Here is a 25,763-nt window from a genome sequence, read left to right on the forward strand (position 1 = left end):
GCCGGAGGTTCAACGTCTGCAGCGACTTGGCCAAAGACTCAGTTCAGTTGCTGCACTTGACGCGTCTGGTTCTGTTTTCCCCCACTGCGGATCAAATTAAGCCTGCGAAGAAGGCCAAGTGGAAGAACCGTATACAAGAAACGATCGAGCGGAGATGGATTATCGTTTAGTGCTGGTATGTCATCATTACGGGTGTGCTAACTGCTAACTTCTTCCGTGGCGAGTCAAGTTCGTTGCCCAAGTCTTTTGTTTTGCAATGCGCTAACATTATTGGCGAGCTAAGCGATCACGTTTACTGTTACCCAGTCGCTGGGAACCACCCGATTCTGGAGCATGCTAATGAATTAAGCTAACTGTGGAGCCGCTCCACACTCCGTTCTGGTCTGCCCCTTCTTCTGGCTCGGATCGGTCTTTGGCTTTTGGCCGGGTGCCGAGCAACTTTCCCGTTAGTCGTGTGGCACGCATATTTGGAACACACCGCCAACGAGTTCTTTTCTGGCCAAGAACCTAGAGAACGGCCTGTTTTCGGTTGGTTCTCGCGTCTCGGGTCTCCAATCTGCAATTGGGCTACCAATATTTACCTATGCAAATAAGGCTAGCACCATTTGGTTAACTCTCTCGCAGGGCAAACGAGTTTCTGGCCCATTAGAAGGGAAAAAAGACAAAAGAATAAGCTGGGAGATTCGGTGACTGACCCAATTTCGGCTTCCCCTCGATGCCGCATTCAAATTGCGCTGTGAACCGTGTCGCAAAGAGAGAAATTCCACAGCTTCTGGGCACTGCATCCGCCCACCAAGCATCTCCACTTGACCTGGTTAACGCGGCACTCGGGCCGGGGAACTTTTGGTTTCGTTGGGGCTACGGCTACCCAGAATTTCAGGGAAAGTTCCCTCGAACAATTAATGGTCAAGTGAGCATGGCATAGCAATGCAAAAGTCGCGTCTCGGTTTCAGTTTGTTTATCTTCCACAGTAACAGAAACTTTCGCGCTTTCGCCAAACAACAAAACACCAAAAAGAGTCTGTCTGTTTGTCTGACTGTCTGGTTGAAAGATCTCGCCTCTTTCTCCGCACAATGCCGGTCCATTCACTGAATCTTCGGGGCAATTAACTTCCAGGTATCCATATATATGTGTCCATTACCCCTTGATTGCACTGTCTTTTGTTTTCTGCCCTTTATAGAAAATTCTCAGCTTTCTGCTGTTGGCCCAATTGGGTTTTGCCCAGCCGCAGGTGCAGTCGCCATCGGACTATGGTGAGGAGCAGCCCCCGGAGGGCTACTACGCCTTCGTGGAGTCCCCCAATGCGGTGCCGCCCAAGGTCAGGCCCCCGCCCTACACCTTTGTGAATTCCGAGTGCAAGGATGTGGCCGCTGGAAAAAAGTCCGCCGTCTCGGTTCACAACATTTGCGGGGATTTGAACAAGGGTCAGATACCCAAGAACCCGCTGGGACAGAATGTGCTCGGGGAGCCCTATCCCTTGTAAGTAAAAAGACTCAGCTAGGGATCATTTACATTACTAAATAAAAAACCCCTCCTCAGTGAACTCATTCGCAACCAAACGCTGAAGTTCCTCTCGAAGACCTTGCCCGTTCTCAAGGCCGACGACACCCTGCCCAAGGTCACCCAGATCATTCGCGATGAGCCCGTGGAGCAGCTGGACAGCAACAACATCGACACCAACCGGCCCTATCCGTCAGGAGGTTCCACTCGGGTGCGCCGCAGTATTCCTGAGGGCGTGGAGTCCAACGAGTACAGCTACTTTGATCCCGCTTTGGATGAGGAGGATCAGCATCAGCAAAGGGAAAGGAATTCCCAGCAGCGAAGGGCCGCCGAGGAGAGGAAGCCACGAAAGTTCTGCGATGGCGGTGGAGTGTAAGTTGTTTATTACTTTAGGCAATGGTCTTTAAGCACTAACAGCTAAGGAACCTGATATTATAAATGGGGGTAATTAAGTTTCAACATTATTAACGCCATGGTTTAGGCAAAACAATGTTTTATTAGCATAATGGATTTGAACTTCCAAGACTCTGAAGAATATATCTTATGACGAATTCCATTAAAGGAAGCACAAAAAGCTTAGGGAAAGGCCACATTTTGGTTATTAAAGAGGTCACCACTTGACAACCATGAATCATCATAAACATAATTCTAAATACAAAGCTATTTAAAAGGCAGAGAAAGAAAATGAGGTTGCCATTTCACTTTCCATACCAAACCTATACATATTTATAAAGCGAAACTATTAAAAAGCATACAACTGGAATTATATGTATTTCAAATTCTGGTGAATTAAGTTGTATACATATATTTTCAAATGTTTTGTTGTATGATGTCAGTATTGTTTAAAAGACTAACAAAGGAACATATAGGGCTACCTGCCAGGGCCAATGACCCTAGAAATATAAGCGCTATGATTATTATGGGTTCGTTTTTTACATTTAAATAATAAATTATAGACTTATAATATAAAAAAGTCATTATAATAATGGTCCTAATTATTATTATTATTATTTTAGTCTAAGAAATTACATGACCAACTTCGACCAATCAATTACTTAACTTCCATTTCTCCCGCAGATTCTGCACCTTGTACAGAGCCATCCAGGGCGACACCGGTGCAGCTGCCCCTGCCACGCCCACAGCGGAGCGACGCGAGGAGGTGGGACCCATCCGGTACGAGGGTCCACCCACTCCCTGTCCCGCTAAGGTGGAGTACGCCACTCCGGTCTTCGCCAAGAACTACCAGGGCGCCTGGCGCTACGTGGTGCAGATTCCCTACGAGGGCTACTTCACCCAGACGGTGGAGGTGACGCGCTGCATCCAGGCACGCTGTCACTACTTGGATGGCGGTTGCCTGTCGTCACCACGCTGGGTCAGCCTGCTGGTGGCGGAGATCTTCTACCCGAATGCGGAGGACACAGTGCCCACCAGTTCGACCACCACTCAGACGCCCTCAGTCCAGGACTTCCAGGCCTACCAGCAGTATCTGCAAAAGCGGGCTGGAGTGGCCACCGCCTCCGATGGCACATCCTCCGGAGCATCCGCATCTGCAGCTCCTGCAGACGCCCATTGCGATGGACACGACGAACTGGGCTGCTTCCAGGTGCGTCTCTACTACGACTGGTTCCTCATCCCCGGCTCCTGCAAGTGCTGGCGTCCGGACTACTTTGCCAAGTACGTGCGCCGGAAGTCGGTGGCCGATTTGTGAGCTCTGTCTGGACAGGATTGGCCAGCGATTAGCATAAGTTTAAGTTCTAGCTTTTAGAGGAACACAACTTTGAGATGAACGGCTCATTCTAGTAATCCATCCGAGGGACCCTTGAGTCCCAATGGATCACGCAGAGTTTGCAGTTCATGCCAGATACATTATTAACCTAGGCGATTAGCTCCCTCTTTCGACTGATTAAGCCAAGCGCATTGCATTTCTACTAATAAATACGTTTCTACCTAAATCTTGAGAGAGAGCCGCTCTATTTGGTACTACCGCTGGGAGATTGGAAGTCTTTTTTAAGCCTAGGCGCTCTCCCACTTGCGTTTGTATTGAAAGATCCACCGAAAAACCACAGAAACCAGTCGCGCAAGTTGCGCATGCGTGCGAGACTCGGGCCCCAAAACGCGACTCTAGTGTGCAGTCAATATAACCAGTTGGTTGGGTTTGGGGTTTGGACTCCAAGCAGAGCCAAGCTGCATTACATACACAGAATAGGTGCAGAGCTTGCGCAGAAGCCTTGACGAACGGCCTCAAAATCAAAAGGCTGCCAGAAGAGCCGCTCGGTAGAACTGGATCGCATTTGGATTTCAGGAGCCAACGTTTCCGCATAGCTTGGGTAAGTCAGCAAATTGGAGGGCAGACTCTTTGTTTATAAACAAAACAAATAGTCTTAATGGGGCTTAAAAACAAAGTCTCGAGCTGGTAAATAAGGATTACAATTGCAAGACCCAGCGGTTCTTATTGAACAAGAAGTAGAATACCTTCTAAGGATTTGTTTTATAAGTAACTATAAGACACTGGAAAGAAATCTGCAGAACTTTTTTTCTTCATCTTCTCGTGCCCTTTTTCTAATATGCAAAAAAAAATACTGGGTTAAGTATAGTCAAGCAATTAGAAGATTATCATGTGATACCTAAGAAATACATTCTAGATCTTTCATTTCTGAAACTAAAAAAAATTGAGTTTAATTTAGACAAGCAACTAAGGGGAGATTTTTAAGGTCAATATTTGCAAGTAACAGAACCTGCTAATAAACCACTGCAAAATACAAGTGAAATATTAAGTGAACGAGTTCGTGGCCTGAGTCTTTCGTTGGATTCTTCCAAGAGCCCCAAGATCTTAAGAGATTGTGCCAAATTCACACACATTCCATTTGGATTGAGCCATGCAAATAAGCTGCCATGAATATTCAGTTATGCATTGGGACCAAGCGTGGGACCATCCATAATCTCATCACACTTTCCATTTTGCGTCACCCGCAGACGAAGATGCTCCGCCAGAACACCAGCACCAGTCTGCTCAATCTCAGCATCGGCGATGGAGGAGGCAGCCACGGACAGACGCAGTCCCAGTTCCAATCCCTGGACATGGATGCACTGCCCAAACAGTTTGTGCTGTCCATGAAGAAGCTCTTCGACATCCTGGACGACAAGCAGAGCGGCTACGTCCGCTTCACGGACATCCAGAAGGGCTGGCAGGACGACGGCTCCAAGGGACTGCCGCGCGGAGTGCTGGACTCACTGCGTCGGGTCACTCCCAGCAGCGGACTGCTCTCCTTCGAGCGCTTTTGCGCCGGCCTCAAGTTGTGCCTGCTCCGCAATCAGCAGCAGGCCGTGGAGGACTTGAAGATGCGTCCTCGCTCCCAGGTGAACCTGGCTCCGGAAATGGACTACAGTTCCCCTGCTCCGCCGCCCAAGCCGCCACGGCAGGTGCCCAAATCTCCGGCCCTGGGAAAGGCCGACATTAGACATGCCCTCCAAAACTGGCAGCTGAACATGATGGCGGATGCGGGAAAGCCCAAAGTGCCGCAGTCGAGGGAGCAGTTCGAGCACCGTGGCTCGGCGGATGGCGGCTCCTCCTCCACCTCTGCCTCGGCCACCGATTGGAGCCTAGCTCTTCCCGCTGTGCCCAAAAAGACGAGCAGCAAGCGCCGGGAGTCGCGAAGGCACACTCTGCAGCACGGCATCGATTACAACATGCTGAAGCGACTGAAGCAGCTGGAAGAGCAGCGGGAACTGCTCCTTTTTGGACTTGATGGAGTGGAAAAGGCTCGCGACTGGTATATGCAGCAGGTGCTCAATGTCCAGGAGCAGATCAAGTATTTCGGCCGCTTGGGGACCAGATTTGTGAGTGCTCCACTGTATAGTTTGCGAACAATAGTTACCACTTTCTCGCTTTCCCCACAGGATCAATGGTCTGAACTGCAGCAGGAGCGTCTCAACTTCCAGCGGGCCCGCGTCCTGGAGGCCAACCGCAGCCTCCAGATCCTGGCCGACACCTGGGAGCACGGCGGCTACCCACTGCACATCAACCTGGCTCTGTCGACGCCCGCCGTTCCAAAGCCCAGGCAGATGACCGATCTTCTGAGTCGCGTTCGAGAGAAGACGCCGCTCCTCTCGGACCTGTACGAGCCACAGCACTCGCACTCCCATCCGCAGTTCCTGCGTGCCATGTCCAACTTTGTGCTTAGCCAGCCCTCGCCCGTAAGCCAATCCTCCGCCGGACTGGGCGACGCCGATGTGGTCTATTGAACAGGGAACAAGGATCGATGTACTTTGTAAATAGTGTATTATTAAATGAATCTAAGGCCTCTAAGCTAGACGGGATTGGGGTAGCGGCGCATGTACTTGTTGAGCTGCTTGTAGTTGAGGTTGGTGCCCGGTTGTACGATGCCCTGGTTGACGGTCTTCTTGGCCTCGAACTTGCGGTCCATGTAGCACTTGTAGCAGTTCTGGAACTGGCTAATCTCCTTGTGGCAGTACTTCTCCACGAACTCGTTGTCCTTCAGGCAGGCGAAGAGCACGCCCATCTCTTGCAGGCAGGCCACATCGTTGCCGGAATCGGCCTTTCCGCTCACAGAGTTCTTCAGCCGCAGCGGCAGGATCTCCTGGAATGGCACGTCCTTCTCGTTCTGCGGCGCTCGGCCACGGGCGGCGTACAGTGCTCCGGGTACTCGCATCTGCAACAGGATAGGTTTCTAAATGGTTTTCAGTCAGAAAATATAGTTTCCCACCTCGTAATTTCCAAAGTTTCCTGGCCGAATCGAACAGCTGTTCCTTGTTATGTCACTTGCCAGCTCGTGGTGAATGGCACTATTCGTCTCCAGCCCTGGTAGTCGTGTTGAAAATATACGGGCACACTTGAAATCCAGCAAAAAGTAAATAAGCCACCTCCGGGCTCGCCAGGATCAAGGATCACCGAACACCAAGCGCGCCATGGAAGCCGCAGAGGAGCGCGACCAGGTGGCGGCGGCAGCTCCCCCCTCCGGGCATCCACGAGCAGTCCAAGCCGCCGAACAGGAGGATCCAGGAGATCTGCAGCAGGACCTGGAACGGGAAGCGTCACCGGCGCTGTGGGAGGGCTTGCCAACGTCGCTTAGCAGTCGCAAGCGCCAGCTGAGCCGCTTTCACCCCTACCACGGCTCCAACATACAGCTGGGCGACGACGCCACCGTTGCTTATCGGAGAGCCAGTTTTGCCGACGCCCTCACCTTTTCGGAGCGCCCCCTGGCCCCCGGAGACATCTTTCTCGTGGAGATCGAGAAGATTGAGCGCGGCTGGTCGGGCCACATGCGACTGGGTCTCACCGAACTAGCGCCCCATGTGATTCGCACCAGCAGCGAGGGACTGCCCCACTTTGCTCTGCCCGACCTGGCCAACCTGGGCAACAGCTGGATCTACCCGATCTCCAAGTTCGAGATGAAGGAGTCGAACGACATCATCGAGCCGGAGACGGACGACGAGCCACACAGTATGTATAGGTCAAATATTAGGAAGTTAATCCTCTACAGCCACTCTCTGCCAGGAAACCTCCTGGGCGACGCCACGCACGTGAGGACGCCTCGCGGCCTGCTACCAAAGAGACTTCTGCGCCCGTCCATGGGAAACGGCAACGACTCGGACATCCTGCTCACGGACAGGGGCTCCCGCATCGGCATCATCTACGTGCCCACGGTGCAGAGCGCCTCCAAGGGCGAGCTGCACTTCATCATCAACGGGGTGGACCGTGGCCCCGTCTCGCGAGACATTCCGCTCAACAGAGCACCCCTGTTCGTGGTGATCGACGTGTACGGCACCACCAAGCAGATAAGGATTATCCAGCTGGAGGGCAGTAAGTGGAATCGTTCGGCGAATGACCTTCCGTATACTAATCGATCATCTCTCTTGTTTGCAGTCTTGTCCCTGCAGAGCGCCTGCCGCAACGTGATCCTGGAGAACTTCGCGGAGGACACGATCACCGAGCTGCCGCTGCCGGAGAGCATCAAAAGATTCCTGCTGCGCCGCGACTACCGCGACTAGAGCCTTCGGACTATGCGCTCTATGCAATAGGGCCCAGTGCGTGTGAATGAGAGATGCGTGTGTGAGGGAGTGTGCATGAGCCTGGGTCGTGATAGTCTGTTTACCCATAGATATTTTATACGCCTGCGTCGCAAGTGAAGTGCCCGTTCATTGACCCCCGACTCCGGACCCTGAGAGACTGCGGGACTGACCGATCCCCGCTAGAAGGCGCTTATATTTGTACTTTCTGTAGATATATATTTTGTACATTCGGTTCCAGTTACCAGTTCAATACACGCCCCACCCTGGACGACCCTATGTTGTCAAACATAATCCCCGCCAGCGTTTGTGTATGTGTGGTTCGCCCAGCGCCAGCGAAGGACCGGTCCCCAAGGCGATTTCCGTTTCCATTACCTCCTAAGTATATTGTTGCTACATGTAAGTTAAGTCCACGTAATAAAAGACCGATCAAAGTCGCTGTAACTGCTGAAATCGTACTTCAAACTAAGCCGTTTATTCAAGACTGGATATGCATATAGAGTGTGTGTGGATATAGAAAAAAATCGGGAGTGATCCGCCGCCTACTTGCCGCGGTTCTCGGCGAGCTTGGCCTTGAAGATGGCCTTCAGCTCGTCGGCGCCCTCGCCATTCACCTCCTGGTAGTAGGGCAGCTCGGCGAGGCGTTTCAGCCAGGCCTGCACCTTCGGGAACTTGAACTCATCGATGGGAGCAGTCTCGTTCACCGAGGTCACGGTGGCCACCGCACAGAAGTCAGCGATGGTCAAATCGCTGCCACACAGATACGGCTGATCCTTGAGGAAGCCCTCCAGGATCTCCCAGCACTTCTGGATGTACGCGATCTTGTCGATGGAGCAGTCCGTGGATCCGTGGTACAAGATCGGCTCGTAGAGGAAGCGCAGGCGGGCGAAGAGGTGGCCAGAGTCCAGGTGGAGACGGGCATCCACGTTGGCGCGCTGCACCAGGTCCTTGGGGTACAGCTGCTGCTGCTCCTGGCCGTACTTCTCCACCAGGTAGGCGCAGATTGCGTGCGAGTCTATGATCGTGGCCTCGCCGTCGATCAGCGTGGGGATCGTGTGCTGGGGGTTCAGCTTGAGGAATTCCGGCGTCAGATGCTCACCCTTCAGCAGGTTAATTGGCCTGTTCAAACGGAGACACTTGTTAATTGAGTTAAGTGGCACGGTGTGCGGATGGTGTGGGAACCCACCGTAGTTCAAGGTCGAGCCCGACCGCCTTGGCCGTGAGCAAAACGGCGCGGGATGGGGGGCTCAGGGTGGCGTAATACAGAGCTGGCTTCGACATGGTAGGATGACTGGATCTGGGGGATGTAAAAATCTTTATTAGTTTGGATATATATGGTTTAAAAGTCACGGTCTTGGGGCTGCATGGTTTTCAACTATTGTTTAAAAAGTATCTTTATTTAATCCGGGCCGTTATATTCACAATTTACCGGAGGATCTTAAATAAAATATCTTTTAGACAAGTTTCGGCTTAAAATATACATATTTGATAATTAGAAAATACAAAAATCAAGCTTTTTAAATTTCACAGGTAATAATAGCATGACAATATAATATGATATTAATAAGTTGTAAATTGTTATTTGTAGCGGTTTGGATTTATTCCTTCATCTGAAATTTAAACGTTTCCTATCTTATTTTTTGAATCTCTTGAAACTTTTATTCTGCCCATGCTAGACAATAATAGACCTATAAAACGATTTTCCTATGGGATTCTACAGCTTGGTTTGGAAATGAGATTGAACAACGTAGTCCATATTGGCATCTTGAGAATTATTCTCGACTTGGTTCCAAAAACCCCGGCACATAATAGTTTATTAGGGAGCGGTCTTTTGGGGTTTACCAAGATACACTGTTTCTAATGACTCAAAATTCGAAAGGAGATTAAATGATGTAGTCCGTATTTGTATCTTGAGAATTATTCTGGACTTGGGTACCCGGCACATAATATTTTATTAGCGTTTTATTGGGTATACCGAGGGACACTCTATCTAATGACTCAAAACTCAAAATGAGCTTGGTTTTTTGGGGTATACCAATATACGCTGTGTCTAATGACTCCAAATTCGAAATGAATTGAGATGATACAGTCCATATTTGTATCTTGAGAATTATTCTGGAGTTGGGAACCCGGAAACTGAAACCAGAGTCAGAATATTTTATGAGAGAGCTGTTTTTTCCGGTATACCAAGAGACACTCTATTCAATGACTCCTGGAGCAACCCTCGTGGGGCGGGCAGTGTGTCAACGCGCGATCTGATCCCAGAGCACTGGCAACCGCACTCACACCACTGCGCCGCCGCTCCAATACCCCCGTACCCACACCGAATTCGTGTCGCACCCACAGCAATATCAGATAACCCCCGGATCTATAGCGCGATAGCGGGCGACTTATCAGAGCACTTAACACGGCAACCACACAGCGAAGGAAATTTACTGGGGGCTATCGACGCCCCTGCCTGCGGCCCTCCCCCACTTCAGCCCCCCGCCTACGGCTATGGCGACTTGGAAATTAAGTTTACAAAATAAATGTAATTAGCGGCACACACACTGGCTCACAACGCGCCCCCTCTCGACTTGCGTGTGTATTTGCAATCGCCGGCAAATTGTTTTTATACTGGCCATGCAGCAATTTGTGCGCCTGTGTGTGGGTTTGTTTTTACGGGGGGCTGATTTTGCGCATCGCATTGAGATTAGTTCGCACACACACACACACGCACACAGCTCCACCAGCAACAACTCACACTTCTATGACCACTGGCAAGGCAACAACAAAAACTATATAGTAGCTATATAAGTGGATAAATGGAGAACTGCCGCACGAACGTCTGCGTCGAAGTCCAAACGCGATCTGAATTGCGAACGAGAAACTATATAGAGGCTTCACTGGCGCTGCCTCTGCCGGCGTCTCTGCTGAGAACCCACAATTGCCATGGTATGGGTATGGGGGCTCCACTCTCTTAGCTCTCCACTCTCCACTCTCTCCCGCTCTCCACAACGATGATGTTCTTTCGTACGTTTATTCATAGGGTTTTGGTACAGGTTAAATCGCAACATAATTAGGCTCTACGAGTATGTGATTACGCGGAATTGTATTTATAATTGTGTATAGCATGTAGCTTGTAATACCAGATGCGGCTCCGTTGGAATTCTCTATTCGCCGGGATCCTTGAGCACGAGGAGTACGGAGTAAATACCATGGGGAGCTACATATATGATCCCACGGCGTCTTGATCGAAATGAGGCATTAACACTATAGATCGGATCGAGTGCGAATAGAGAGTACATTGCATGTGTCATTGGAGATACATATATCTCGTGGCTCAATCAAAGCACCTAGTTGTCCAGCACGCTGCGCTTGAGCGCCTCCTCCAGATCCGCATCGAAGCTCTCCGGCTTTGAGTAGTCCGCCGCGAACTTGTCCTTGACCGGCTCCTTGCCGTGATCCTTCTTCTTGGCCACCTGCCCGTTCTGCTGCTCCTTGGCCGTGCCTTTGGCCGCCGTCGCCTCGAAGGATGTGTTCCCGAAGTCACTCGAGAAGTTGTGTGCCTCGAAGGCCTCGAACTTGGCAAAGTTGTCGTTGCCCGTCTTGAAGTGATCCTCGAAGTTGTCGTTGAAGGCGTCGAAGGCCTTCTTTTGATCGACCAGACCAGTGGCCACCACTGCGTTTTGGCTCACAGTGAAGTTGTCGTTAAATGCATCGAAGAAGGAATCGTTGAGTTTTGTATTGCTAGTGGCTGTGGTCGTCGTTCCCAGCCCAGATCCAGATCCAGATCCCAATCCCCCAGTGGCGGCAAAGTCATCGAAGTCAGCGAATGTGTCCAGCGCCGTCTGAGACTTCTGGTGGTTCGGCTTGGAGGTGGAGTGATGCGAAGTGCTCGAGTGGTGCGAGGGCGCTGGACTCGAGTTCAGGTTAAAGGCGTCGAACTGCTGCAGGAAGTCGTTGTTCAGGGGCGTAGCCACCTTGGGCTTACTGCTATTGTTGTTCACAATGTTGCTTAAAGTTTTGGCTGCGATTCCCATCTCATCTGCGTAAATGAAAATGGATGGATTAGAGGGATATCCAGAGCAACCAGACATTGAACTCACCATCCGAGCTGAAGTCCTCGGCAAAGTTCTTCTTCTGCTCAGCTCCCTTAACTCCAGATGGCTCCTCCTCTTCGTCATCGGCAAAGGGATCCTTGATGCTGAAGGGATCCTCGTAGCGGTAGTCCTTAAACGGATCGTCCTTGAAGTCGGTGGGTCCAGTGATGAGTCCAGGCGTCGGTGCCTTTTGGCTGACACTCTCTCCAAAGGCCTCGAACACACTGGCTCCCGCTTTCGGCGCCAATCCCAATCCCAATCCCGTCGTGCTCTGATTCTGCAGCGGTGTATTGGAACGCGACAAATGCTGGTTATTCGAGCTGGGGGCGGTGGTGATGGTGGTGGTGCTACTAGGAGGAACTCCGCCCGCTCCCGCTACCAATCCCGCTGGTGATGCCGATAGAGATGCTAATACCGGGGATGGGACTGCTGGCGTGGATGTAGATGGTGGGAGCAGGGTGTGTACGGTGGGCGTGGGGTTGGGCGTGCTGGCCGCCTGGCTGCGGATCTGGCCGGGATCGTCGAACAGCGAGAAGCTGTCCAACAACGACGATCCACTGGTGACCGAAATCGGGGGCGGCAGCGTGGGCGGGGGCAGGGACAAGGGCGTGGTCGAGGGCGTGCTTGGAATGTTGTGGAGCTGTGTGGGTGCATTGGGTGATGGGGGAATAGACGTGAAATGAAACAGAATTAAATTAAAACGAAATCAAATTAAGCGGGTTGAAAAAGATAACGACAAAAGGGGGAACCGAAATCATACAAGGCCAACGAAAGCGATCAAGCAAGTGGGATTTGTGTAGGATCATGACCAGAACCCAGAGCCAGAGAACTCCCTATCAAAATAACCTCATCGAGCTTACGTTGAATGATGTCGAACATAGATATCTTTATTAATAATGCAAAACGTTGTGTGTGTTACATTTTTGTTGGGAACTGTTAGGATGGGGGCTTCTCTAAAAGTTCTCTCTATAAGTATGTATTTATGCACGGAATATGAATTCTCGGTAAATCAATGCACGGAAGCTTGTCAGTTTCGGTGTGGGTGTTCGTACGAGTGTGTGTGGCTATAGTAATCGAGGTCTGGCAATTATATATATATAAGTACTTTGATATAGTTGAGTGGGGACCGACTCCCCCTCAAGCGCGAACTGCTGGCTAGACTGGGGAACTCTACACGGCCCTAAAAGCTGAGTGGAAAAGGTAACGCTTCTCGGTAAATAGTAGTGGGCAGTCCGATTCGCTCGCCCCATAAAATTCGAACTTTCGCGGCAGTTACATCAATATCTGAATGTGTGGCTCGTGTGTAAAATGCTGGTAATATAGTACGGCTGTATAATTGCTTTAAACTTTAGTATTCGCATATGCAGAAACAACAAACAACTTGCATTAAATTCCTTACAGAGTTCTCTCGCGTTTAACTCAAAAACCAACCGGGATAATACATCGGGGAACCCATAGTAGTAATAATAATAGGTTAATACAATACATCGGCACAACATCGGGAATCGATCGATTAGAACTCTCTTCCGTTTGCTGCCTGCTTTGATTTTGTGACTACATTTATAACACGATACGTAACGCTTGAAATTGGTTTGAGTTTTGGTTGAGTTTCGATTGAATTGATTTAGTACATTTAGCTAATTAGGCATGAACGATAATGCTGCGTCCTCTAGATAATATACCATGCACCGTGACTGATATATGTACGTTAATATGCTGCTGCAAATAGCTTTGTACGCTCAAATTGATTTGTTTCGTTATGCTGCTAGAGGAGGCCATTCATTAACTGAGTATGTGTGTTAGTACTGGTATATATCGTATATAGAATGGGTTATCTTAAGATGTTCACTGAAAATAGAGAATTGCAGAGATGAGAGACCAGACGGTTAGTTTCAAACGGCAACGGCAACGGCACCAAGGCAAAAGCTACGGGATGTGTATGGTTTCGGGGTGGTGAGGTGATCGGGGGTGGTGGTTACTCCGGCTTTAACTACTTCTAATGGCAAACCAAAGAGGCTACAACTCAAATACAAATCAAAAATCATAATACTACGGTCTGGAAGTGTGCTTCAAGGTGGTTTATTTCTACAAAACTCAGGAAGGGTTAGTGATAATAAACGTATAACCAAGGATTAGGTACGGGTGCGGGGCGCATGCATTACCACCGATCCCACCGGACACTGAATTGTGGGGTACCAACCTTATTGTCGAAGTCTTCAAAGTCGGCGAATCCTCCTCCGCCGCCGCCGCTTCCAAAACCACCCGTAGGCTGTGAAAGATACACATTTAACATCTCTACATTCAACAGAGATTATAGCTCATCTTACCTGGGCTGCTCGGGGTGGCGCTGGTCGTGGGGGCGGCACCTTGGACTTCTTTGGCGGCAATGCTGGACTAGGAGACTCCGGTCTGGGCGGCGGGCCCGACTTCTGCGCGTTGGGACTGAGCACCTGACCTTTGCCAGTTGGCGCGTGCAGGGCGGCAAACGGATCGCTGCCGAAGTCATCCTTTCCGGGCTGTGTGAGATTAAATTATTAAATAATCTCCGAATTTCAAGGTCTTCAATAAAATTCTCACATCTGGAGTAACAGCACTGCTCTTGTTGGCCGCAAAGGCATCCGAGCCGAAGGGATCCCGCTGGGTCTGGCCAAATGCTGAGCTCGCTCCGCTCTGACCAAAGGCATCGAAGCCACTATCGAAGCCCGAGCTCATGTTGAAGCTGTCATCGAAGCCGGTAGAGATGGCCGGCTTGCTGGCCTGCTGACCAGAGAAAGGATCGCTGCCAAAGCCGTTGGTAGCCTGATTAGCGGCCCCGCTGTTGTTCTCCTCGAAGGGATCGTCCTTTGGCAGCTGCACCTCCTTGGTCAACGTCTTGCGCGCCTCATCAAAGTCCGGCTCGATCTTCAGCTGGTACTCGGAGACGAGCTCGGCGTTCTGGTTCTCCATGGCAGCCCGGCAGATGAGAAGAGCGTCGGTCATCTGGCGCTGCGTCTCCAACAGTTGGGTGACCATCGATCGAACCTTGAAATGGATGGTTACTTTAATCTCTGGCTCTAATAAAGTATCGTCAATCTTACCGAGCTGATTTGCAGCTGGGTGGCCTGCAGGTGGTTGGTTAGCTTCGATAGCTCGCGATTGTTGTCGTCGTACTCCTTCTGCAGCGACGTCTCCTCGTCCTTGAGCTTCTGCAGCTCCGAGCGCTTGGCGTTAAGCTCTCCCTCTTGCTCGTTGATGGTCTCCTCCTGCATGTGGCACTGGTCACGAATCTTGGTCACCTGCAAGCAACCATAGAATCAAGATCAATAAAGAGGCCATTATATCCGGCGATTTTGCACAACACTTAGGCCAAAACATAAAACACAAAACACATGAACGAGTACGGAACACAAAGCAAATATATACAGAAATCATGAGAAACTGAAACAAACCTGATCGTTGGTGCGCGATATGTCAAGACTTACGTTGGCCAGCACGGCCGTATTGTGGCTAACCTTATGTGATCATAATTGTAAGTGTAAGTGCATTCACCGGTTTAGTATGGGTTTAGCCAATTGTTAACAGAGTGTCGGGGGAACATGATAAAGAAAGGAAACCAAAGTTGGTATTTAAATTAAAAGTAAAACGTAAGCCCAGGAGCAAGCAAAAGGTAAGCAGTGGCGCTGTGGCCGAAAGCACCCGGAGAATCATGCAAATAACTACTTGAGCCTGCAGGTCGTCCAGTCGTTTCTGGGCCTCTCCTCGCTGGTTCTCCAGCTGCTTCAGCGTGGCGGTAAGTGTGTCCAATTCACTCTGTGGGAAAAGGAATTTTATTATTATTTAGCTCCTAGCATATGCTTTCCAGTAAACTTACCTGCAGACTGCGCACTTCGCCGTTCTTCACGCGCACATCCGCCTCCTTCTGGGCAATCTCCGTCTCCAGGACCCGCCGCTCGCGGGCCAACTCCTCAATCTCTTTGGAGATCATCTCCAGCTCCGGGTTCGAGTAAGTAGGCTTCACCTCCTGCGGCTGCAAATCTACTCCAGACACTGTGGCACGCATCGAGGGCGGCACCATATTGGCGTTGAGCACATGGGGCGGATCCACGCCGCGCTGCTTTCGCTCCACGAACCACATAGCAAGAGCGAATTGGTCTACAGTCAGCTTGCCAGACTGATTGGTGTCACAGAGGGCCCTGCAAAGGAAGGATGAGTTAGTTGGTATACTCCAACCTGAAAGGAGGAAATCCTTACCAGATGTCCGCTAGAGTGCGCTGCGGTATACCCGACTTAATGAAGATGTCTTTCACCTCGAGGCCGGAGACAAGGCCGTCCTTATCCAGATCCGACTGCCGGAAGATCTCCTCGAAGCGCTTCAGCTCTGCCGGGGTGACCACCCAGTCGGCGTTAGCCGTCACGGAGGGCGGAGCACCGATTGGTATCAGCGGATCCGTCTGGATCAGCGGCTGGGAGCTAACTGCGCCAACCGGGGGAATGCGCGTCATGGGCGGCACGGCCACCGGAAGCGGAGGAATGGCCGCCGGAGGGGCGATGTCCTTGGGGAAGTTGGCCACGAAGCCGCCATCGCCGAATCCCTCGCCGCTGGGAGCACGAGGCATGGCAGCAGCCGACGGAGGTGGGGGCATGGCGGGCTTGGGAGGCGGTCCTGCGCCTCCAGGCTTCCGCAGCTCGGGTGGCAAGACGCTGGGAATGGTGCGCTTCTGCAGCGTCTGGTAGACCAGGTGCATGGCCACCAAGAACTCGTGTTTGTCCAGGTTGCCGTCCTTGTCCTGGTCGGCCAAGTCCCAGATGGTGCCTAGTATGTTCATGGGCAGCTTGGAGTCCATCAGCACGCCCTTGACCTTGTTGCCCGGCAGCATGCCGTTGTGGGGATTCAGCGACTCGAAGAGCTGCTCGTACTTGAGACGGTCGATCACCCCGATGGACCAGTCCCCGTTGGTCACTCCGCCGCTGGACACCGGCACCGTCTGGATGCGCGACGGCATCGTTTTTGGTAGTTCACCCTGGCGATGATTGATCGATGATGTATCACAGCTTGTCTTGCCCATTTCGGGGGGACGACTTGGATTACTCACCACCTTCGGCGGGTTGGCAGTTTCCAGGTAGATGTTGTTCATGTTGGCCACCTGCCCCGCCTGCGACAGCGACACCAACTTGAGGGCCACAAAGAAGCCCGGCTTGTCCAGGTAGCCCTTGCCGTTCGGGTCGGACAGGTCCCAGATCCTGCTCAGCACCACGTCGCTGAGGCCCGACTTCTTTAGAAACTTGGCTGCCGTCATGGCCTCGATTGCCCCGGTGGCTTTGGGGTCAATCTGCAAAAATCAATAGGGGGTGGGTCGTGGGTGGGTGGATACCCAGCGAAAGCCGCCCCTCTGGGCGGGGGCTGGGGGCGTGGCGCATACCTGTTTGTAGTAGGCCTCGTACACGCCTATGTGCTTGCTGCACACCTTTGCAAAGTCCACATTCATGATGCGCTCTGGTGTGGTGTCCACTGGCCACTCGACTACGACTAGCAGTGCGAAAACGCGTAAGCGTAAGCCCCTGTTATCACCAAATCGATTTTTCACCCGCGGGCGGATGTGCCTTAGTCAGCGGTTGGCGGAATCCCGAGCTGCCTCGTGTGCACCGGTGCACCTGCGACGGGACGACGCTAGCTTGCAGCCTCTTAAATGTAAGCTTGGCGCATTGTGGCCCCGAATTTAGATGCTCTCGAATTTTAAAACGCCTAAATTTTTTTGCTAAAATTGGTAGTGTGACCGCGCGGGTAACGATTAAAAATACCGCTCGTAGGGAAATTAATCCACTGCATACCATTTTAATTTCTATAAAATACCAAATATACCGTTAATTTGCAGATGTCAGATTTCTCATTTTTAAATTTGCGAACGCTTGTTAATGTTTTTATTCAAGACCAGCTTTTAGTGTTTATATACAGCTCAACAAGAGTGCTTCGTAATTTAAAAGAACCCTCAAAATAACAGTAAAATAATCAAATCTACTAGAACTTTCCAAACAGGGTGACCCAATAACCGTTACTATTCAAACTTGGATTTTAAATGGTTTTTAATGGGGAATTTTCACTTTGAGATTGAACTTAGTTTTGGACTTAGAGCAAACGAATGCGACAGTTGGGGGCGCCGCACTGGCAATACAGCACCTTGCCGGGCACCACGCCCACCTCGTAGTTGTAGTTCCAGGTCAGCTCCGTGCCGGAGCGGATGTGCGAGGCCGAGAAGAATGCCACCCAGGGGAATCGCAGGTCATGGGTGTCCACAAACACGTTCTGCACGAAGAGATTGGGGTTGCAAGAGTGCTGGGAGAAGAGGAGAGCGTCAACAGATAGTTAGAAATAACGAAAACAAGGCAATCCATAATCCAACTCACGTTGAAATACCGTCCCAGGTTGCCCGTCGTCTTGGCATCCATAATATACGGCGCCTCGTCCTTGCCAAAAAGCCTCCGCACTGAGTTCTCGCGCACCGTCTCGTCAAGATCGGCGTTGGGGTTAAAGTTGATCACCGCACGCTCCTGCGAGTCCAACTCGCTGCTCTGCGTGGAGTTGCTTCTGGAGGTACGCTTGATCTTGCGCTGGTAGTGGTAGTTTGGCCGAAAGTCGTCGTCGTCCTCGGCATCGGGCCCGCCATTGTCGTCCTCCGGATCTGGCTCAGAGTGGTCCACCTCCGACTCGTACCCCTCCTTGAGTTGTTCCGCCACCTCGATGTAATCCAAATCGGCAAAGTATTCGTCACCGGCGTCCTGGCCGCCCTCGTTGGCCATCGTCTCTGTGAGCAGATGGCCGGCGTAGATGCAGATGAAGGCGCCCTTGGGGATGTCGTTCACGCAGCGCAGGCCCCATCCCCGATTGGAGGTCTTGAACACCTGCAGCTTCATCTCCAGCGAGAACTGCACCACCCTGTTAAGGCAGTTCTTCTTGCACTTGCAGCGCGAGTTGCACTCGTAGATGCCGGTGGGCACGTGCTCATGAAGCCGCTTGTACTGGTAGCCGATCTCCTCGATGGGCTTCTTTGGGTTGCAGTACCTCACGCCCGCCACGGTGAGCTGCCAGCAGGCGCATCTGGATTTGTCCTGAGGGGGGAACCAGAAAGATTACAATGTGGACTAGGGCAAAAAAGAAGTACCATCTTACCGAACAGTCATCCTCGCAGTCGCAGCACAGCAGGAACTCTTCGTCCAGATTCAAGTGCACCCCCTCCGTGGGGATGCGCTGTTTGGCGTAGGTGCAGGGTGGCGGCAGTGTGTTGTCGTAGTAGTTTACCAGCGGAATGGCCATCTTTTCCTGCCCCTTTGATATGTCCTGGTCTTTCACGATGGAGGGGTCGATAGAATACTCTGCCAGACACTTTAAATCGGGCGTAAAGTCAAAATTGTCCACGTTTAGCACGTTCTCGGTGGAACGCAGATACATGTGAACCTCGGCCAGGTTGCGCAAACTCTTTCCACACGGTCCCCTGTACACCACGCACTTCTTCGTCTTCTGGCGCATTACAAGTCGCTCCCAACCGGAGAGCAGGGGCTTAGCCAGAGGACTGTAGCTATCGAGGCGGTGCACGATCTTAAACAGGCAGTTGGGGTTGCACTCGTGGCTCTTGTACATTTTGGGAGGCAGATTCCGCTTGGCGGTGAAGTACACCACATGGCCTTTGGGTCTGTTCTCATCGTCCACGTAGATGGTAGAGTTGTTGAGGTGCTTCACGGCACTGGCACTGGAACTGGCGCTAGTACTGGCCGTACTGCGTCCTCCCGTGGAGGTGGCTGGGGAGGATGCGGGTGTTGCGGATGCCACATTCTGCCCGGAGGAGCTGCTCTTACGGGCAATGGCCCGCATCTCCTGGTTCACCTGGCTGCTGGACTCCATCTCCTTGGTGTAGCGGATGAAGGGCTCCGTGCGCTGGAAAGGCAATAGATTATAGTGGTGCCCAGCGAATGACTTTCCCCGACTCTCACCCTAGGAACACGCATCTGCTGTGAGCTGGAACTGTTCATGGTGTTCTGGGTTTCCTTGAAGACGGGGCCCAAGCGCAAGGAACCCCTGTAGATCCACTCCGTGTGGTTCTTGTCGCCCTCGAACTGCATCAGAACCAAGCTGCAGTCGATGTCGATGACTCGGGCGTACAGCCAGGTGCCGTTCGACTCGGTGTTCATGCTCTGACCGCGTGTGCACTGCACCATGGGCCTATCCACGGAGTACTTCTCCACATACTTCTGGATAAAATCCCGTGAACCGGCGTGTACGTCCTCCCATACCTTCTCGGATGCCTGGCAAACAAGGCGGACATCTCGATGCGGCACATACTGTGTGTAGCCATCGTCGTAGAATATGAGGTAGCGGAAGCGGTTTGCCTGCTTCAGCGGTTCGGCGATGATGCCTGGATAGAAGGCGCTCTGCACCACGCCCTTCTCCTTGCCCCGCGATAAAGTGGTGCCGTCGAAGAAAGCGATTACACGAGTACCTAGAACAAAGGAAGGATGAGTTGATGGCTGAAAAAACAAGTTCACCGGTCACTAACCAATGGTCAGCCGCACTGGCGGTGGCTCAAAGTAGGCAATGTGCTTTGCCGTCACCGTCTTCATCATCTGGTACGGCGTGTTAAGGTACCTGATCTTGTAGCTCTTCATGGTGTTGCCGTTGATGGAGGTGCTCTCGGAAAACTCGATCACCTTGATGGACACCCAGCTGGCGATGGCTTTGTTCTTCACAGCGTAGTAGGTCTCGCCCAATTGGATTGGCGGACGCACTATTTCGCCAGCTGGCGGCACTTGTTGCTGGAGTAAATAGTGGCATTAAAAGGGGAAAATCTAAATCATCCACAAGACTTACCACAAAGTCACTCACACTAGTCTCGATCTCGAGAGCGGGCAAATTTTTGTGAACCACCGGGCAGGAATTGTACAGGGCGCAGTGCATCTTGTCCGCGGTGCTCTGGACCTTTTCGAGTTCCGCATCTGCCAGTGCCATCTGTTGCTCCAAGTGGTCCGCCTTGGCCTGGAGAATAGTCTTGGACCAGGAAATCTGGTTCTGAAACTCCACTCTGTTCAGCACACTATTGATGGCATCCTCCAGCTCATCCTCAATCAACCGCAGCTGGTTTTTAGACAATTCCGATTGATCTGTCGGCAATATTAAGCGTTAGTGGATTGTAGGACATTTGATTTAGCCGTCTCACCTGGCTGTTTCTCATCCTCCTCATCGTCGCTGCTGTCCAGAGCCACAAAGTCGGCGTGATCCTGTTGAAAATCCTTCAGCAGCAACGGCTGTTTTTCCACCAAATGGCCTGCATACTCCTAAAATCAAAGAAGACCAGGTTATTAAATAAACTTCAGAATTTTAGCGGCCTACTTGACCTCATACAAGTCCATGGCGGTGTCGTGGCATCCCATGCAGAGGAACTGCTGCTTGGATCTCTTTCGCTGCACCTTGTAGAAATTCAGTGTTCCCATGCTGGTCAGCACGAACTGCTTGTGAAGCTTCTGGCAGTTGCAGTTGACACAGTCCTTGCCGTAGAAGATGTCTCCATCCGAAGGAAGCTCATTTAGCAGCTCTTCCTCTGGGGCTTTTGGAGCAGTGGCCTTCTCTAGCTCCACCTCTAGGATGTCATCTTTTTTGAGTGCACTGGATTGCGGTTCGATTTCCATGGGAGTGGATTTTTTGGACTCCTCCTCTCCAGCTGTATCGCCAGATTGATCTGTGGTGGGTTTAATAGGAACCTCCTGGTCTACTTCCATGATGGGAGCCTCTGTTTTCTCCTTGGGCTCCTGCTCTTCTTGATTCTCCTTCTGATCTCCGTGCTCCTTGGTTTCTCCATCTTTTTCGGGAGAACTCTCTGATGTGGGACTGCTGATCAGTTCAATGCTGCTGTCAGCCAGGTCCTCAGCCTCCTTGCCCTTGGTTTCTGTAGTTGCATCCACATCATCTGATTTGGGCCGATCTCCCGCACTTTCGGAGGGGGACTTAACAGGACTCTCGATGAGCTCCACACTGCTGTCCGAATCCACTTCCAGAGGAGGCTTATCGGAATCTTTTTCTGCATCTTGTGGTTCATCCTCGGGCACTGGACTGCTGGCAATATCGATACTGATACTTTCCGTAGCCTCCTTGGCATCCTTGCCCCCCTCCTTAATTTCCTCCACTTCCTTGGCCTCCTCCTTTGGCTCTTCAGTGACTGATGCGGCTGCCTCCGTTGGGTCACTGGGAGCTGGATCCTCGAGGGTCAGGTCCTGCATTTCCACATCCTCTGCAACTTTTCCTTCAATTTCCGCCGGCACAGTAGAATCTACACTTTTTGCTCCTACCGCCGGTGACCCGGCTTGTTTTTCTTCCTCCACAAGTGCCTCTGGCACAACCTCCACTTGGTTTACACTGCTCTCGGCACAGTCCATGGCTGAAGACTCCGCGGACATGCTTTTATTTCAATTTAATTATTTAAAAACATAAATTAATCTAGAAACCAAGCAAGCGAAAATTACAATTTGCGAATAATTTTCCAACACTAGTGTTTGGCGGCAGAAAGAAGAAGAGTAACCATTCACAGGGAACTAAAAATAACTGAAATTCAAATAGTACGTTGTTGCAATGGAATTTAATTTTTATTTCGGATTAAGAAAAGATGTTCTCAAAATTAGGCCTCGACGATTTTTGGGTGGTAGCCGGTCTCATCGGCGGTGTACACGACCTTGACGGTCTTGCCGTTGGGGGCCACGTACTCGTACTCCCCGGAAACCACCCAGGTGTCGTGCTCCTTAAGGGCGCCATTTTGGACGGCGCGGATGTGGTTGGACAGCTCGTAGGCGTAGTTGAAGTCCAGCACGTTCACCTCGGAGTCGCTCTTCAGGACATCAGCCTCCTCGTTGGCGAAGGCCACGGCCAAAAGGCAGGCAAAAACAATCTATGAAATGGATCCACACCTATTAGAAATTCCCATAAATGATTTTAAGCAATCCCCACTTACCACGAACTTCATGGTTAGAAAGGGGATGTGTGTGCTGATCGATTGCGAAACAAATCTGACTACCTGTTGCCAAAAACTGCGCTTTTATAGCTATCTCTTGGCATTTTACCGGCCGGAATGACCAAACGCATAAATTTCCTTCCTAACTGGCTCCAAGCGGCCGTTTATCTTAATTAAACAAAAGACATTGATGCAGTCATTCTGCAGGCATTAATTATCACTCCTCTCGAAGTATCATATTCGTTGATCATATCTATATCTTAATCTATCTGGTAATCTGCGCGGCATATTCCCGTTTTGCAGGCCGTTTATCAATTGTCAGTGGCGCACGATCAATGTTTTCCTGATAAGAGCGAACCGGTCACCCGCATAACTATTTACTCGTTATTACCGCCGATTAGCATAATTTCCAGATAACTCTATTGAATGTCTAACTTGGCTCCCGCAGATGCAACCGGTTTTGATTGGGCTCCAAAAATATTGCAAGATGACCCCGGAATTTGAATTTCACGGCGGGTAATCAGCCAGTGTTGGAAAATGTCCCGAACGTAGTCAGCACTAACTACCATTCACAGGGAATCCCACGTGCTGGTGCAATCCCGTCCAGAATCAACACACGATGGCCAGCGATTCTGGCAGCGACTACGAGGTGGAGTCCTTTTTCAAACCAAAGCGGGTGCGGCGGACGGTCAACGACGACAGCGCCGACCTGCTGGGCAACTTCGATGACCAGAAGCGCAAGGAGATCTTCGAGGGCACCTATGTGGACAAGGAGGACGGACGGAATCCCAGTGACCCAGAGGATAGCCACAGCGAGGACGAGGCCAAGTCCGATGGCGAGGCAGAGGGCAGCGATGGCTCCGGATCCGAGGAAGTGGAAATTGCGGAGAATGGCGAAATAACTAGTGACCAGCTGACTTCCCTGCTGCGCGGAGCGTCCAAAACCAACAGACACGTTCTGTACGTGACGAACCTGAACTTCGAGACCCAAAAGGACGACCTGGAGATGCACTTCTCCGCGGTGGGCACTGTGAAGTCCATCCGCATTCCCAAAAAGCGACGCAGTGGCTTCGCCTTCGTGGAGATGGCCGATCTGCCCAGTTTCCAGAGGGCTTTCCAGCTGCACAACACAGAGCTGCAGGGTCGCAACATTAAGGTTCAGATCTCCGAGGCAGGCAAGAAGAAATCGGCCAACAAAAAGAACATCATCAAGCAGAAGAACCGAAAACTGGCCGAGATGCGCAACGAGCAGAAGACCTTCACCAAGAGCGGCAAGTTCTACGACAAGGACCTGAAGAAGGAGAAGGCCAAGGAGATGCTGGCGCGGAAGAGGTGGCGTAAGAAGCCTGCGCCCAGACCCACGTAAATAGCTTAAGATCTTACAGTGTAAGCCAACCTATGATTATTTAACGAAAATTACAAAGTACAATTACCGGACAAGAAGGTTTATCTTTCGACTACTGCCAGCGCACGATGTAGAAGTTGCGTTTCCCAACGCGCAGCAGGGAGACTCCGTTCCGCAGGACGTGCACGCCCGTGGTGAGCACCTCGGCAATGTTCTGCACACGCTTCTGGTTCACGTAGAATCCTCCTGCATTTATAATGCGCACAGCATCGGCTAAGGTTTGTTCATAATGCGTTAGAACCTTACATTGGCCCAGCTTAAATGGTTCACTCACTCTCGGTGGGAAAGCACTTCGCCTTCATGGCCAACTCAAGGATGGACATGCCGGGCTCGGTCAGCAGGTCTACCATGGTGGCCCCCTGGAAGGTCTGCTGGATCTCGGCAAGGTTCAGTTCCGCCAATCCTTCCACATTGCCCTTGTACAAAGCGTTGGTCACGCGTTCCGCCTGCTTCAGGCCACTTTCTGTGGAATAAAAATATGTAAGGTACAGAAGGGATGTGTCGCTGTGGAGTTCCTACCTCCATGAACCAGCAACGTCACGTCCTCTGCCAGCAGAGTCTGCGCCTTCCGCTTCTCCGGCTCTTTCGCATGCTCCCGCATCAGCTGCTCCACCTGTGGCATCGGGATGAAGGTGAACAGCTTCAGCAGCTTCTCCACCTCGGAGTCTGGCATGCGCAGGAAAAACTGGTAGAGTGCGAAGGGCGAGGTCTTGTTGCCGTCCAGCCAAACGGCATTGCCGGCCGACTTGCCGAACTTGTCGCCCTCCTCCGTGGTCACCAGTGGCAGGGTGAGTCCGAACACCTCTCGCTTGCGTTCCACCCGACTGATGAGCTCGTGACCTGTCATCAGATTGCCCGTCTGATCGGAGCCGCCCATTTGAAAGCAACAGTTGTGGCGGCGCAACAGGTGCAGCCAGTCGTAGGCCTGGAAGATCTGGTAGGTGAACTCAGTGAAGCTCATCCCATCCTCTGACTCCAGGCGAGACTGCACCGAGGATCTGGAGAGCATGGAACCCATGCGGAAGTGGCGGCCCATGTTGGCCACAAAGTCGATGAGCTGCAGGTCGGCGTACCAGTCGGCATTGTTAACAATTCTGATGAGTATTTGTATAAGATTAGGGCAGCCTGACATGGTTTACATATGTACTCACGTAAGCGGAGCTAGCGGGGATTTGTGCTTGCTCGTGTCCCAGAGGCAGTTCTCGTGGTTTTCAAACACCCTTCTCAGCTGCGCCTCAATGGCCTTAAGATTGGTATCAATCACAGACTCGCCCAGCTGGTTGCGCTCTGTCTTGCGTCCGCTAGGATCGCCGATCAGCCCAGTAGCTCCTCCCACGAGGGCAATGGGTCTGTGGCCGGCTCTCTGGCAGTGGATCAGACCCATGATCACGAGGAGATTGCCCACGTGCAGGCTGTCGGCTGTGGGATCGAATCCCGCGTAAATGCTCTGCTGCCCGCTGGTGAAGAGCTGTTTCATCTTGGGCCTGCGGAGTAGAAGTTTTCATAGATAAATTGGGGATCTGGTGGAGCTCGAGGTGGCTCATAACTTACGCCGCTGTGTCAGGGAAAATGCCCTGGAAGAAGCCCCGGTCCGTGAGCTCCAGGAGGTTCTTCTGCGACAGGTGGCGGCGGCTGTGTCGTAAACCATCTCGGAGAGGCTTCAGCAAACTCCAGCGCAAGGGCAGCATTATGCAAATCTCCTCAAGAATTTAAATCCCCCAAAAAGGCTCATCAGCTGATTGACTCGCTGCGAATGGCAAAGATCCGCAATGTTTGGGTTCGCAA

The 25,763-nt window shown here is 51.5% G+C and overlaps 10 protein-coding genes across 15 annotated transcripts; 4 read left to right on the forward strand and 6 right to left on the reverse strand.

Annotated features, from left to right (window-relative positions):
• The first annotated feature begins 16 nt into the window (after positions 1–16).
• spz6 (Spaetzle domain-containing protein 6) lies at positions 17–3,452 on the forward strand. The gene is made up of 4 exons (XM_017073354.4): positions 17–175; positions 1,181–1,479; positions 1,540–1,872; positions 2,578–3,452. The coding sequence occupies exons 1-4, from the start codon at positions 155–157 to the stop codon at positions 3,206–3,208; spliced, it is 1,284 nt and encodes a 427-aa protein (XP_016928843.2). The 5' UTR covers positions 17–154; the 3' UTR covers positions 3,209–3,452.
• Positions 3,453–3,600: 148 nt separating this feature from the next.
• LOC108009195 (suppressor APC domain-containing protein 2) lies at positions 3,601–5,806 on the forward strand. The gene is made up of 3 exons (XM_017073353.4): positions 3,601–3,827; positions 4,474–5,337; positions 5,398–5,806. The coding sequence occupies exons 2-3, from the start codon at positions 4,480–4,482 to the stop codon at positions 5,740–5,742; spliced, it is 1,203 nt and encodes a 400-aa protein (XP_016928842.2). The 5' UTR covers positions 3,601–3,827; positions 4,474–4,479; the 3' UTR covers positions 5,743–5,806.
• LOC108009199 (small ribosomal subunit protein mS37) lies at positions 5,763–6,358 on the reverse strand. The gene is made up of 2 exons (XM_017073357.4): positions 6,225–6,358; positions 5,763–6,170 (listed from the first exon to the last, which is right to left on the reverse strand). The coding sequence occupies exon 2, from the start codon at positions 6,168–6,170 to the stop codon at positions 5,808–5,810; it is 363 nt and encodes a 120-aa protein (XP_016928846.2). The 5' UTR covers positions 6,225–6,358; the 3' UTR covers positions 5,763–5,807.
• Positions 6,359–6,426: 68 nt separating this feature from the next.
• Positions 6,427–7,985, forward strand: LOC108009198 (neuralized-like protein 2). The gene is made up of 3 exons (XM_017073356.4): positions 6,427–6,961; positions 7,016–7,321; positions 7,385–7,985. The coding sequence occupies exons 1-3, from the start codon at positions 6,427–6,429 to the stop codon at positions 7,507–7,509; spliced, it is 966 nt and encodes a 321-aa protein (XP_016928845.2). The 3' UTR covers positions 7,510–7,985.
• On the reverse strand, positions 7,962–10,405 carry GstE12 (Glutathione S transferase E12). Its single transcript, XM_017073355.4, has 3 exons — positions 10,271–10,405; positions 8,714–8,824; positions 7,962–8,646 (listed from the first exon to the last, which is right to left on the reverse strand). The coding sequence occupies exons 2-3, from the start codon at positions 8,806–8,808 to the stop codon at positions 8,070–8,072; spliced, it is 672 nt and encodes a 223-aa protein (XP_016928844.2). The 5' UTR covers positions 8,809–8,824; positions 10,271–10,405; the 3' UTR covers positions 7,962–8,069.
• A 127-nt stretch (positions 10,406–10,532) lies between these two features.
• Eps-15 (Epidermal growth factor receptor pathway substrate clone 15) lies at positions 10,533–17,367 on the reverse strand. Of its 5 annotated transcripts, none has more exons than XM_017073348.4 (12): positions 17,009–17,367; positions 16,682–16,918; positions 15,840–16,609; positions 15,460–15,781; positions 15,309–15,398; positions 15,038–15,100; positions 14,687–14,884; positions 14,187–14,630; positions 13,937–14,125; positions 13,810–13,878; positions 11,616–11,886; positions 10,533–11,554 (listed from the first exon to the last, which is right to left on the reverse strand). In XM_017073348.4, the coding sequence occupies exons 1-12, from the start codon at positions 17,072–17,074 to the stop codon at positions 10,863–10,865; spliced, it is 3,411 nt and encodes a 1,136-aa protein (XP_016928837.2). In that variant the 5' UTR covers positions 17,075–17,367; the 3' UTR covers positions 10,533–10,862. The 5 variants fall into 5 exon arrangements, with proteins under 5 accessions (XP_016928837.2, XP_016928835.2, XP_016928838.2 ...); XM_017073346.4 differs by having other exon boundaries at positions 11,616–12,249; XM_017073349.4 differs by lacking the exon at positions 15,038–15,100.
• A 284-nt stretch (positions 17,368–17,651) lies between these two features.
• egg (SET domain bifurcated histone lysine methyltransferase eggless) lies at positions 17,652–22,117 on the reverse strand. The gene is made up of 8 exons (XM_017074874.4): positions 20,970–22,117; positions 20,792–20,909; positions 20,446–20,735; positions 20,135–20,390; positions 19,572–20,077; positions 18,754–19,515; positions 17,991–18,692; positions 17,652–17,919 (listed from the first exon to the last, which is right to left on the reverse strand). Exons 1-8 carry the CDS (start codon positions 22,023–22,025, stop codon positions 17,713–17,715), a joined length of 3,897 nt encoding a protein of 1,298 aa, XP_016930363.2. The 5' UTR covers positions 22,026–22,117; the 3' UTR covers positions 17,652–17,712.
• Positions 22,118–22,185: 68 nt separating this feature from the next.
• On the reverse strand, positions 22,186–22,612 carry Lcp9 (Larval cuticle protein 9). Its single transcript, XM_017072846.4, has 2 exons — positions 22,574–22,612; positions 22,186–22,510 (listed from the first exon to the last, which is right to left on the reverse strand). The coding sequence occupies exons 1-2, from the start codon at positions 22,583–22,585 to the stop codon at positions 22,244–22,246; spliced, it is 279 nt and encodes a 92-aa protein (XP_016928335.2). The 5' UTR covers positions 22,586–22,612; the 3' UTR covers positions 22,186–22,243.
• TyrRS-m (Tyrosine--tRNA ligase, mitochondrial) lies at positions 22,370–25,734 on the reverse strand. 2 transcript variants are annotated; one of them, XM_070994824.1, is made up of 5 exons: positions 25,530–25,724; positions 25,130–25,462; positions 24,606–25,072; positions 22,574–22,616; positions 22,370–22,510 (listed from the first exon to the last, which is right to left on the reverse strand). In XM_070994824.1, the coding sequence occupies exons 1-4, from the start codon at positions 25,664–25,666 to the stop codon at positions 22,588–22,590; spliced, it is 966 nt and encodes a 321-aa protein (XP_070850925.1). In that variant the 5' UTR covers positions 25,667–25,724; the 3' UTR covers positions 22,370–22,510; positions 22,574–22,587. The 2 variants fall into 2 exon arrangements, with proteins under 2 accessions (XP_070850925.1, XP_016929801.2); XM_017074312.3 differs by lacking the exons at positions 22,370–22,510; positions 22,574–22,616 and adding exons at positions 23,953–24,191; positions 24,253–24,441 and having other exon boundaries at positions 24,498–25,072; positions 25,530–25,734.
• LOC108009730 (uncharacterized) lies at positions 23,139–24,016 on the forward strand. The gene has a single exon (XM_017074313.4). The coding sequence runs from the start codon at positions 23,193–23,195 to the stop codon at positions 23,937–23,939; it is 747 nt and encodes a 248-aa protein (XP_016929802.2). The 5' UTR covers positions 23,139–23,192; the 3' UTR covers positions 23,940–24,016.
• Positions 25,735–25,763: the final 29 nt, after the last annotated feature.

This window comes from Drosophila suzukii, chromosome 2R, assembly GCF_043229965.1.
Source record: "Drosophila suzukii chromosome 2R, CBGP_Dsuzu_IsoJpt1.0, whole genome shotgun sequence".
In the NCBI taxonomy this organism is placed as follows: domain Eukaryota; kingdom Metazoa; phylum Arthropoda; class Insecta; order Diptera; family Drosophilidae; genus Drosophila; species Drosophila suzukii.

Bases quoted from the DNA above. Each gene is read 5' to 3' on its own strand.
- spz6 (XM_017073354.4), top strand. From the start codon at position 155: ATGGATTATCGTTTAGTGCTG. The intron at 1,480-1,539 runs GTAAGTAAAAAG...ACCCCTCCTCAG, and splicing joins CTCGGGGAGCCCTATCCCTT to TGAACTCATTCGCAACCAAA. The intron at 1,873-2,577 runs GTAAGTTGTTTA...TTTCTCCCGCAG, and splicing joins TTCTGCGATGGCGGTGGAGT to ATTCTGCACCTTGTACAGAG.
- LOC108009195 (XM_017073353.4), top strand. From the start codon at position 4,480: ATGCTCCGCCAGAACACCAGCACCAGTCTGCTCAATCTCAGCATCGGC. The intron at 5,338-5,397 runs GTGAGTGCTCCA...CTTTCCCCACAG, and splicing joins GCCGCTTGGGGACCAGATTT to GATCAATGGTCTGAACTGCA.
- LOC108009199 (XM_017073357.4), bottom strand. From the start codon at position 6,170: ATGCGAGTACCCGGAGCACTGTACGCCGCCCGTGGCCGAGCGCCGCAG.
- LOC108009198 (XM_017073356.4), top strand. From the start codon at position 6,427: ATGGAAGCCGCAGAGGAGCGCGACCAGGTGGCGGCGGCAGCTCCCCCC. The intron at 6,962-7,015 runs GTATGTATAGGT...ACTCTCTGCCAG, and splicing joins GACGGACGACGAGCCACACA to GAAACCTCCTGGGCGACGCC. The intron at 7,322-7,384 runs GTAAGTGGAATC...TCTTGTTTGCAG, and splicing joins GATTATCCAGCTGGAGGGCA to TCTTGTCCCTGCAGAGCGCC.
- GstE12 (XM_017073355.4), bottom strand. From the start codon at position 8,808: ATGTCGAAGCCAGCTCTGTATTACGCCACCCTGAGCCCCCCATCCCGC. The intron at 8,647-8,713 runs GTGGGTTCCCAC...CCGTTTGAACAG, and splicing joins GGGCTCGACCTTGAACTACG to GCCAATTAACCTGCTGAAGG.
- Eps-15 (XM_017073346.4), bottom strand. From the start codon at position 17,074: ATGAATGTGGACTTTGCAAAGGTGTGCAGCAAGCACATAGGCGTGTAC. The intron at 15,782-15,839 runs GTAAGGATTTCC...CTTCCTTTGCAG, and splicing joins CGCACTCTAGCGGACATCTG to GGCCCTCTGTGACACCAATC. The intron at 13,879-13,936 runs GTAAGATGAGCT...TATCTTTCACAG, and splicing joins CGCCACCCCGAGCAGCCCAG to CCTACGGGTGGTTTTGGAAG.
- egg (XM_017074874.4), bottom strand. From the start codon at position 22,025: ATGTCCGCGGAGTCTTCAGCCATGGACTGTGCCGAGAGCAGTGTAAAC. The intron at 20,078-20,134 runs GTTAGTGACCGG...CCTTTGTTCTAG, and splicing joins GCCAGTGCGGCTGACCATTG to GTACTCGTGTAATCGCTTTC. The intron at 19,516-19,571 runs GTGAGAGTCGGG...TTGCCTTTCCAG, and splicing joins AGCAGATGCGTGTTCCTAGG to CGCACGGAGCCCTTCATCCG.
- LOC108009730 (XM_017074313.4), top strand. From the start codon at position 23,193: ATGGCCAGCGATTCTGGCAGCGACTACGAGGTGGAGTCCTTTTTCAAA.
- TyrRS-m (XM_017074312.3), bottom strand. From the start codon at position 25,666: ATGCTGCCCTTGCGCTGGAGTTTGCTGAAGCCTCTCCGAGATGGTTTA. The intron at 25,073-25,129 runs GTGAGTACATAT...AATACTCATCAG, and splicing joins TCCCCGCTAGCTCCGCTTAC to AATTGTTAACAATGCCGACT. The intron at 24,442-24,497 runs GTAGGAACTCCA...TTTATTCCACAG, and splicing joins GACGTTGCTGGTTCATGGAG to AAAGTGGCCTGAAGCAGGCG.